Genomic DNA, 11,529 nt, shown 5'->3' with positions numbered 1-11,529 from the left:
TATGCAAATGGATTGGATACTTGTACTCTCCTTGATGTTTCACTTCGTTACAAGTATGAACCATGAGCATATCAAATTATTTGATGAAAAATTGAAATTAAAAATGAATGTTTTATTATTCTATAAAGAAGTTTCAAGCTTAGCTAAATGAGAAGGAAGGAGTCAAAATTAAAATGTTAGAAAAGAAAATATACGCTCTCTAGACTTTCCATTGGAGGAAACTTTTGTTTTTTTAGACATAAATATGAATACAGTTTGGTCTTTCGAGGTAAATGTCCCGAAAAATCATATGGAAAATACAGTAGAAATATCGTTTGGAGGACTGAATAAAATATTTTGTAGGTGATAGCGAATAGGTAGTGAAAAATTTGAATCTCGTTATAAGGGAGGTATTGATTTTGTAAATAAAATACTCGTTATAAGGAGGAATCATATTATATATTATATAATACTAGATATTATGTAATATATAATTGAATATATTAAATGATACATGCGTTATAACGCGTGTGCGCATTTATAGGGATTGTGTACGCACAAATCTCGTTTCTAGCTAATATCACATAATATAAAATTTAGTCAATTATGAAATTACACGAATGGAAGGAAAAAACTGCAGACAATTTTATGATAGTTATATGTATATGAATATATAAATACAACTGTGTTTATATATTTATATAACGTATAATATAAACGTGTGTACGTATACCGTTTTTTAACAACACAATTATGTTTTAAATGTATCACAAGATATACAGGAATGTTATGAAATATTCCTAAACACAATTGCTACGTTAAGAAAAAGGGATACTTGCATTCATTGCTAAGTGATTTTATTCTTTCATTTTTTGTCTGTAGCTCTACCAACGTAATATCTTCTCTGCTCATGTATTAATCGCCATTTGTGGCTTTTCTTGTTATAGCTCGTTCATACTTATAGAATTTCCACGTCGGTCAATATATATGTATATAGACGTATAAATATATATATATGTATGTATGCAATTGATCATTTTACAGCAAGAATGAGACTAATACATCTTTCCATAAATTTTTTCAATTTTAATTAGAATTATTCCAATATCTTGAAAAGGAATAAAATGAAATGGTCCCGCTTTAAAACTAATAGCATTAAGTTTTTATATTGTAAAATTTTTAAATCAATAGAATTTAATTGAGGCATAGTGCAAATTACTGAAACTAGAATTGCCTCTTCTATTGTAAACCCTTTGATTCTTTTTACTTGGAATTGAAGCTTTGCTTATTCAAATCATTTTTTTAATACTGCTCTAAAGACAGTTTTTATATTTTACATTTTTTTACAATATAGTAAGAGAAATTTCAAACTTGTATATTGAATGTAAAATCAATTGTCATTCGTATATGTATATGATTTTATAAGGGTAATATATACATATATATGTATACGCATCGAGACATGATTCAGATTGACCATTGACGGTCAATTTTTCGTTGTTTTATTTTTCTTTTTTGTAATATCAACGATCCCGTACAAACGGGAGAACGAAGCGACGAAAAGAATTTTTTGCATATACACAACATACATGCACGCACGCACGCACGCACGCACGCATGCACGCATGCATTCATTAATGCACCAGAGGCGCGCGACAGTTTGACATTTACAAAAGAATCTCGCGCGTAAAATAGATACGCACTCAGACACAAGGACATTAAGAGAGAAAGAGACTCATATATAGATACGATTATGAAAGATGCGAATTATCATCAGTAAAATTACACGCCGAATACACCCTGTCGATGAACGGTTGACTTTGCGAAACTACATATTTGTTGTGTAAAGTGAATGTAATCGATTGGTTAACAAAAGCTTTTTCACCAATAAAAAAAATGATCAGTTAAACATTAACAAAGTGTCCTTCTTCAAGCATTTCATGTTTTTTAAACTGTTAAAAGAGAAAGAAGGCCCGAGAACACATGACACTGAGGAACTTCTTGTATCCACTCGTTGTTGTTTAATATGTATATAATTTTTTAATAATTCGTAGTAATATATTAGATGTACGGGATCGAGCAAAGTAGGTTTCCGTAGGGAAAATGGCATTACAGGGGAAGTAGGAATGCTCAAAATCTTAATTTTGACGATATTAATATTAAAAATGATTTAGTAAAAAAAAAGAGTAATATAATTTTCAATTATTAAATATGAAATTTAGTAGAACGAAAAGAATAAGCCCGCCATGCTCGGTACTGCACAAATTAATTTGGCGCCTTTAGCATCACACCTTCATTGCTACTTTAAATTTGAATATTTTCGGGCACTTCTTTCGATATGAAAAGTAGCGCGAGAATATGATTATTTGACAGTTAGCGTTTCTATAAGCTTTTGAAAATAAATGGTCAGTTAAAAAAAGAAAAGGCACCGAATTAATTCCTACACCTAATATATATTCGATCTAATTGATAGTGTTTGTTATGTAGTACTAAGGAAAGATTAGGAATAAATATGTTTCTTTCTCATTTTATATACATTGAAAATAGAAGATGGTAGATTTATGATTACCTATTTCTTCTTAACGTTATTTATACTTTTTTTTCTTTCAGACTTTATACTTATTTTGTGATTGAAAATTATTTAAGGAAAACAATTTTTATACAAATATTTAATATTCCGAACAAACGATCCATAATGTTTTTCATAAGCTTTATTATTTTTATCAGAATTTGTTAAACACCAAAACTAAATTTGTATAATGTTTATATAATTAAAAAAAAGTAGTTATGTACAAATTAATTAGCTTCAATTTCATATAAAATTTTATGTAAATCTATTCATGCATCTTACGTTATAGATACAAACTTGACTAAAATTTTTATTATTACATAATTAGCACTACTGTCAGAAAACTATTATAATATAATAATATATTTGTCCTCCATTCGTATTTACACAAAGAAACTTTTACGTGTATATATACACATTACGTATACGTAGATACACGTACGTACTATATGCTTTTTATTGAATAAACTTGAATATAATAAAATTGTTCGTGATATTTTGTGAAGTGAAAAATGTATCAAAAATTTTCGATTGCCCTTAACGATAGCGAGCATCTTTTAATAAGGTATATAGATGATTTATTTACTAATAAATGTCGATAATAATATTAATAATAATTAAACTCTGTAAAAGGACATTAGGTCCGTCGCTTCAGATAAATAAATTTACAATATCGAATCTATTGTATTATTGTTATATTGCAATAAATATATGTATATCAGACGGTTTACAAAATTGCAAACAAAATGTTATTTATAAATAGCTGCCACGTTAGTTCGACTAGGCAATTAAATTTTCATTTAATAATTTAATAATAAAAGAGATTTAATAAAACTTTGTTTTAAGTCAGGAAGGAGATATCCTTTACTCTATAGCTTCACATAGTTATTGTTAATCTCTTTTAAAAACGTAGTACAATCAATTATGAATCATTAAAAATATGATTTGAAATCTATATTCTATTTATGCTTTAATTCAATAATACATTTGTTGATCTTTATTACAAAATATTGAAAATTACATCAATGAACGATGATTATGATTATTTTTACAATCAATCTTTCTATTCAAATCGACATTCACATATACATATTATATTGTGTAAATATCCTAGAAACATCTTCATGTTTCCCTAATTTCGTAAAAGAACTGAAATATTTATTAAGAAAAAGTGTAGAAAAAGAGTTAAATTATACTAGGTATAATATAAAAGAACATTATAGTTAAAGGAGGTTTCTAAATCAAATATTTCCCTATTTTATGCACTTAGTACGTTTCTATTATAATAAATTAATTACATCTAATAATTACGTTATAATTTTTTTCCTAATATATTTTCTAACATTTCAATCATTTCAAAAAAAAAAATTTATATGAAGTAATTTTTATCAAATAAGTATTTTCTGCGTGTTTATAATAATTACGATACCTTCAATTCTATAGTAAATATTTTTTAATTTCTATTTATAATATATTACAATGTCCCTATTACTTCAAATTACTCTTAAAATTCAGCCGACTTCTCAATTCAAGTTTCAATTTCGTAACTAAATTATATTCGAGCCGAATTTTAAGACTAAATAAAATTATAATACAGTTAATTATTTTAATATTCTATCCATTGCGCTTTTTCACAAAATTTAACTTTATCCCTTTGCGTGTGAGATCAAAACGTTATAAAAATGTAGTAATTTGTGCATATCAGTAAATTCATTGCAATTACTACAATATGTTTTAAAAATGCAATATCCTTTTTTATATTACATTCGACGAAATGATAGAAATTTTTACAAACGTACATCTTTCTTTTCGTAGGATAATGTGCAATTGCGTTTCTCGTTTACCAATGATCAGAATAATAAATAGAAGGAACAAGAAACATGCACATTATAATTTTAAGAAAGATTCACAAAGTTAAGAGGTACCACACGAATGTCAATAATTTAAAGTTTTCTTTTTCATGTGGAGAGGTATAAACGATGATAATCGTTAGCTCCAAAAGCGCAATTACATTTTGGACATTTTCGCTGCCTAGTCTCGTACCGCGTACGCAAACAATCCCAACAGAATACGTGAAAACACTTGGTTAAAACTGCATCTTTACGTTTCACTTTGCAAGACGGACAGGTGAGCGTTTCTTTATACTCCCGTAATTCTTCAGCCATTACTTCGTCTAAAGTTTCAGCCAGTTCTATTTTCTTCATTCTTTCAACTTTACGTCTTAACTGAGCTATCTCTTCCTACAAAAAATATAACAATAATCATTATTAATTTATTCATTCACTTGAAAACTCTTAAAGCTTACCTGTAGTCTTTTTGTTTTATACGCTTCTGCTTCCAAGGAACTAGTCTTTTCAGCTACAACTTGCTGTGCTTCCTTCATTTGTGAATGGTATTTTTCTAAACGAAAGAAATATTTTCAGAAGGAACAAATTAATTTATAAATAAATCCCTTACCTAAATGAAGTTTTAAATCAGCTGCTGACTGAGCACTTTCTATAGCTTTCCTCTTATGCATTTCCATTGCTTGCTGCCTCAAAGCTAATTCTTTTTCAACCGTAGCGAGTGAGTTCTGTAAGAGACGTTCTTTTTCTTCTAGCTTACGAACAACAACATTCGCAGCTTCAACTTGTGTTGTCAGTGTAGAGACTTGTTCTTTTAAAACATCTTTTTCTTCTCTAGCTAATTTATGCAATTGATTACTCTTAATCCTTTCTGTCATTAGCTTGAAATTCGCGTCGTCTTTCTCACGTAATTGTTGAATTAATCTAGAATTTTGTTCTTGCATATCTTCGAACGCTTGCCCGGTTACCTCCATTTCATTTAAAAGAGCCTCCTCCTCCTGTAACCACACATAGTTCTATTTAGCATTACCAATCGTTCATAGTTTTAAGCATATTTATATTTCACAGCATTTTCGAAGCATATAAACTTACCTGCTTTTGAGAAGCAACCTGACGCTGAAGTGTGTATGCTTGTTCTTCTAATTTTTTTATTTTTATTTGCGCATCCTCGTCTGCTAATTTCTTACGCTCTTCGCGTTTACTTTCCTAAAAATAATGTACTTACAGCTCAAACAAATTACCTAAAAAAAGAAATTTTAAATCGTAGTTTTATATACTTGAATTTTCTTTATTTGCTGACGTAATTCTTCCAATTCCGCTCTTGTCTTTCGTTCAGCAGCCATTAATTGAACTTTGTCCCTTTGTTCTTTTCCAACACCTTTATACATGTCTAACAACAGTTTCATTTCTTTCATTTCGTTCACAGCCTTTCTATAATTATAATGATATTTAAATAACGAAGAAAATACAAAAGAATTTTTAATACTGTTAGATAAACGTACTTGAGTTGTGCTTTCAAATCTCTAACCAGTTCTGACTCTGCCATTTTCGTGTCTTTAGCACGGTGAGCTGGATCACGGTGCTCGGTTTTAATGGTTTCTTTCTTAATATCCTTCTCGCGTTTAATATCTTTTTCTTTCTTCAGAGTTGGAGAAGTTAGAGTTAACGAATCTGGAGTGCCTTTGTTTCCTTCTCCTTCTCCAACTTCAATTGTTTCTACCTCTTCTTCTCCAGATTCCCTTTTAATTGAAACTCCACTTTCTTCCTTAATCTATATTAATAAAAAAAATTTTAATGACATATCTATATAATTTAGAAAATACAAATAATAAAATAGTGCATTATTTTGTACATGTGTAGAACCAGGAAGAGAGTTTGATGCATCTTCCTCTTTCCCACTGCCGTCTGAATTACTACCCTCTTTATTTTCTTGAGAAGTTTGCTGCCCCAATTTCGTCGTCAATTCCTCAATTTCTTTCTTTAGCTATAATAAAGTACGGATATCAACTGTAAAGACTTTCATTTTGTTAATTCATTTTCTTTATGGACATTCGTGTAACAAAATACATACTCTTGGTATTTCTGAAGAAGCTTCTTTGTATTTTCGTTTATATCGATGAACTTCACCCTTAAGCTGCTGGTTATGATTCTGTAGAGACGTTATTAAATGTCTCATTTCTCTATTAATCGGACCTGTTTGTTCATTTGCTGCCAAATTTTGCTCAAATTCAATCCTCAACATTTCATATTCCTTTCGTAATTGAGCTAATACATCTTCCAATTGTATACATTCCCCGCGCAATTTCTTTTGAGCCATTAACTCTTCACTCTACAGAATAAATGCACGCGAATTAGCAGACATTTTATAAGATTATATGAAATAATATGAAATAAACTTGCCTCCATCATTTCAATATGACGTAAATGTGCGTTCTTGCTGGATTGTAATTGTTGACGAGCATCATCTAATTGCGTTTTCAATTGCATCGATTCGTTATATAATACAGAAAATTGCGACTGCAAACATTTATACTCTGTTGTCTCAACGATAACAGATTCCGGTAGTTGTCGTATCTGTAAATATAAAAGACTTTTCAAAATAATAATTCGTACATTAAAAATAACCCTTCCATCCGTTTATCATTTTATTCGAATGCAAAGAAGTAAAACACAAGAAACAAGTAAAAGCAAGTGTAATTCGAATATTTATTGCACATGACATTAATTTACATTTTATACTGTGCATTATAAAAATTAGATTTACAAAAACCAAACAACTCACATCCATTTTTAATTTTTCTACTTCTTTCAACGCGTCACGATGCTGTTGGTGCAGTTTATCCAATTCTTGTAGCCTATTATTGGCTAATTCTCTTGTTTCTTCCAATTCCCTTTGCAAATCTTCAAGCTATGGAAAAAAAAAGAAATTGAATATGTATATATTAAAATGTTAGTGTAATTATGAATACCCTACCTTTGTTTGTGAAACACTTGATGCAACTAAAGTACTTGGTTTATTACTACCCTTCTCATCTGAACCATGAATTTGTTGGAACGCCTTTAGTTTTTCAATGGCTTCTCCAAGATGATGCTCTAATTTATCATTACGTGCTCGTACTTTATTTAATTCATATTGAAGATCATCCACCTGATTGCGAAGTTCGGCGGCTAACGTATCTTTTCCTGTTATAGTATCTTGTAATTCTGACATCTATAGGGGAAACCCATTTATAAAAAAATATACAAATAAACATATAAAATAAATGAACTTACCTTTAATGAAATAGTGTGATATTTTTCATGGAGTTGTATATTTATTGCTTGAAGATTCCTATTTTCCATTTGTATTTCGGCATTTGCTCTGCGGACTACTTCATCGATATTGGGTGCTTCTTCTGTAATATAAAATTTTATTTTAATTCAGTACATCTATCTGATACATTCAATTACATTACCTCCATCGAACTCTCCTTTCAGTGCAAGCGTAATCTTTTCATTTCTTTGCGAAAGACGGTCAAATGCCTGTACAACTTTAGAAACAGCACGCTTGGACACTTGAACACGGTTTGCTAATTTATCATCTAACTCTTCTTTATCCCAAGAAGATAATTGCATTAGAAATGATGTTGTAGCTTCACTTTCATCTACAAATACAAAATGGAACATATTCCACCTCATACATATTTAATTATGTAACAGTTTCATTATTTCTTACTCTTATTTTCTGATTCATCAGCTGTTTCAGCATCAAATCTCTGAAGTAATACACGTATGTCCTCGTTCAACTGATTCCAATAACGATTAACAACATTGAGTACTGCATCATCCTGCATTTGTCTTTTTTCTAATTGTTCAATTCTTTGTCTTAATTCAGCTTCTACTCTGTGGCGCTGTTCTAACCGCTGTAAAAGACATTATAATATGAAAATTAAGAATCAGGGAGCTTTATACTTTGATGAAATGAACATCTGAGGGAACATCATAAAAATAATAGCATAATATTAAACCGTTGTAACTAAAAATGAAAGAGTCAGAATTATAAGTAAAAATTCAGGATTCCATCTATTTTCTTTTAATTTCATACATAAATCATTCTTACCTGAGCCAATTTTTTGTTTTGAAACTGAAGAACTTTCATGTCCATTTCTTCTAAGGTTGATATAGGTCCGATTAAAATCGGCTCGAATTGAACTTTTTTAATAGGCGGCTGGGAGCCGGAATCCCCGCTATCTGCAGGACGCTTTGACATTTTGTCGTATGTGTATTTTACTCTGAAAAATCAAGAATTAATTTTTTGAAATGAAAGACACATTATATGTGTAATTTATCGCTTCGATTCTGAAATTCGTTATTGATCAGAAGAATCCATACCTTATAACGTGTATTAATACCCCCCAGAAAGCCTCTCCGCGAATACCTTAAAGTTTCGATATCCCTATGTCATTTTTAAACGTCTAAAGCCTGTCGAAAAGAGCACAATTTCGACAGATCTTTACATTTTATCGAAAACGGTCGTCAAAAAGTATGAGCTTATAACGGAAGCCGCCATTGTGTCACGGCGTTGCATACGCGGCAAATTAAAAAATAAGGGGAAAACATCGACATTCACCGCGACCAGAACATTTAACTAGATATGAAACATGGTTGCCGTAACAGTTTCTTTTGCGCACAGAGGCCTCTAATGTGAAACAGGTGAAACAGAAACGAGAGTAAGTGGACAACGTCATGTTACTCTACCGATATGCGAAGTAGTAAAATTTACTTACTGTGCGGTTATGTGAATTTCAAAATTGTTAGCAACGTTTCTATAGAAACCTTTTTAATACTGATCCATTTGCATATAGATCAAACCAGGAAGTGGTCCCTTTAAAAGGAGGGTGTTCTTGGAACAGGTAGCTGTATTTCAAAATTTCAAAGAAAATGTCAAATACTCCTGAGCCAATCGTCGTTCCACCGCCCACATTGAAATTTAGTTTGAACGAGTGGCATCTTGTTAATCGCTACAGGTATGAATAATCAATTGAAATAAAACTAAATCAAATATTGTAAAAATCTTTTTATGATTGATATAAAATAAATTTCCTAGATCAATAAAAATTTAAAATTTTAATTAATTCCAATTAATAATTTAACTTATCCATTAGATATCGATGTTCCGAAGCGCAACAAGAATTAGCGGAGCGGCTCCTAAATGAATCGCAACGTGTTTGTGAGTGCAGCACCGAAAAAGCACGAAATAACAAAGAAGAAACAGACTATAGAATTAAAGAAAAACTAGAGGATATTGAATTTCGTAAGAAAGAATTATTACGTATAAGGAAAGAAGTTCTTCTTGAAAGCGATGCCCTTTTAATATACAAGGAACGTATCATGGACGCGTTATCCTCCGTAAAGAAGAACGCGCTTGTCGTTTGTGAAAAATGTCTCATTTTCAGGTCAGTTTTCTACAAAATAAATAAAATTAATAATTTAATAAATTATTAATATTTTATTACAGAGAGCATAGATTAGGAATTGATCTAGTCCGCGACGACGTTGAGAAAGAATTGGTAAAAGAATGCGAGATAATTAAAGGCGCTGAAAGTTTATTAGTGCGAATCTTGGAACAAACTCAGGAACAAATACGACGATTAAAAGCGACGCTTTATTATATGGATCACGAGCTTGAAGATAAAGAAAATAATTTACGTATCGACAGACATAATTTAACATTGAAAGAGACTAGCTTAAATTTAAGCATTTACCATGGCAGCTCGCGTCTCGATCCATCGCAAGTACCACTTTAATTATATAATCGATTTATACAACTATTTGATTTTATAATAACAATATAATAATAATTATTAAGGACTATCGAGCTAAATGAATGGGAGATGCAGACGAATAATAATATCATTGCTGCCTCAAAAGAAATAAACAGCGCCAGACCAATGCGCTGTTATATCGACACAATTATTAAACAAATTATCGAGGATTTAAATGAGCAGAAAAATGTTACTGATAATGCTTTTAGACGACGCATCGAGGAAACGAAAGAAGCGAAAACAAAATTGGAGTTACAACATTCTGAGGTGAGAAATTTATTCATAACTACTAACTTAACTATTGTAGAACTTTAAAATATTGGGGTCCAGGCTCACCCTGTTTCTTGAGGTAACGAAGGACATTTTATGAAAACTTTCTAACATATGCATATTTGTAGATAATGCGGCAAGCAAACGAGATGACTCAAAATATCACACGCATAGAAAAATCAATTTCGGAAAAGGAAAAGTATTTAGCTTTAGCGCACACGAGACTTGGCAATCGTTGTCAACGACCTGGTCTGGAACTCACCCGAGATCTAGTTGAAACTAATCTCGTTAAAGAAGTGTATGATTTACGAGAAATTGTATCAGAATTGCAAGCAACGTTATTCGAGGTTTATACTGTTGATACTACTATCATTCATGTGTATTTTACTTTCACTTATACGGTTATTTAATTGGTGTAAATTTTTATAGGCTCATGCGTCGTTGCGTTATTTACTAAAAACACAACTTCAAATAGAAGAAGATATCAATGTTAAAACGAACACGATGAAAATTGATGAAGTTGACTGTATGACTCTCCGTCAAAGTATGAATTACCATGCATACTAAATTGAATAATATGATTTACATTTTGTATGTAATAATAATCATGTGTGTTCTCTATATACAATACGCAGCTTTTTATTGCTGCTGTCTTATTATTAGTGCACAGGTGAAGGCTTTATTATGAAGCCTTTGGTGACATTATACGTTAATTGTAAATTAATTGCAAAAGTAAATCGCAATTGAAAAGGCGCCATATTGACTCGATTTAATTTTATTTCGTAAAAATCAGAATCAACACAAAACCGCAAAATTACTAAAGTAATTGTTTGATAAACATGTATTTTAAAAAGCCCACCATAAATTAAAATTTTTTAATTCGATTCTTGCGCCATCTCTACAAAGACGGCTGAAACTACTCAACAAGTTACCGGCTGCGGGAACACTAGCGCCATCTATTAGCAATCGACTGAAACTATTCAACGAGTAGTTTCCGCTACTTGCGGATAGATGGCGCTAGTGTTCCGAAATTTGTGGCGGCCGGCAACGAAGTCAGTAATAA

General features: G+C 30.8%; 2 protein-coding genes across 3 annotated transcripts; one reads left to right on the top strand and one right to left on the bottom strand.

Moving 5' to 3' along the window:
* Positions 1-3,798: 3,798 nt before the first annotated feature.
* On the bottom strand, positions 3,799-8,979 carry Bre1 (E3 ubiquitin-protein ligase Bre1). Of its 2 annotated transcripts, none has more exons than XM_034326819.2 (16): positions 8,764-8,979; positions 8,492-8,663; positions 8,108-8,294; positions 7,848-8,036; positions 7,666-7,787; positions 7,367-7,603; positions 7,175-7,300; positions 6,793-6,966; positions 6,464-6,721; positions 6,245-6,376; positions 5,895-6,163; positions 5,670-5,823; positions 5,485-5,598; positions 5,006-5,408; positions 4,854-4,948; positions 3,799-4,788 (listed from the first exon to the last, which is right to left on the bottom strand). In XM_034326819.2, the coding sequence occupies exons 2-16, from the start codon at positions 8,639-8,641 to the stop codon at positions 4,507-4,509; spliced, it is 2,892 nt and encodes a 963-aa protein (XP_034182710.1). In that variant the 5' UTR covers positions 8,642-8,663; positions 8,764-8,979; the 3' UTR covers positions 3,799-4,506. The 2 variants fall into 2 exon arrangements, with proteins under 2 accessions (XP_034182710.1, XP_034182711.1); XM_034326820.2 differs by having other exon boundaries at positions 3,800-4,788; positions 5,006-5,390.
* A 151-nt stretch (positions 8,980-9,130) lies between these two features.
* On the top strand, positions 9,131-11,216 carry Tektin-C (Tektin C). Its single transcript, XM_034326827.2, has 6 exons — positions 9,131-9,398; positions 9,537-9,827; positions 9,890-10,162; positions 10,241-10,463; positions 10,595-10,813; positions 10,896-11,216. Exons 1-6 carry the CDS (start codon positions 9,313-9,315, stop codon positions 11,031-11,033), a joined length of 1,230 nt encoding a protein of 409 aa, XP_034182718.1. The 5' UTR covers positions 9,131-9,312; the 3' UTR covers positions 11,034-11,216.
* The last annotated feature ends 313 nt before the right edge of the window (positions 11,217-11,529 follow it).

Source organism: Osmia lignaria, chromosome 3 (assembly GCF_051020975.1).
Source record: "Osmia lignaria lignaria isolate PbOS001 chromosome 3, iyOsmLign1, whole genome shotgun sequence".
Taxonomy (NCBI): Eukaryota; Metazoa; Arthropoda; class Insecta; order Hymenoptera; family Megachilidae; genus Osmia; species Osmia lignaria.
This window is presented reverse-complemented; position numbering and strand designations above follow the sequence as displayed.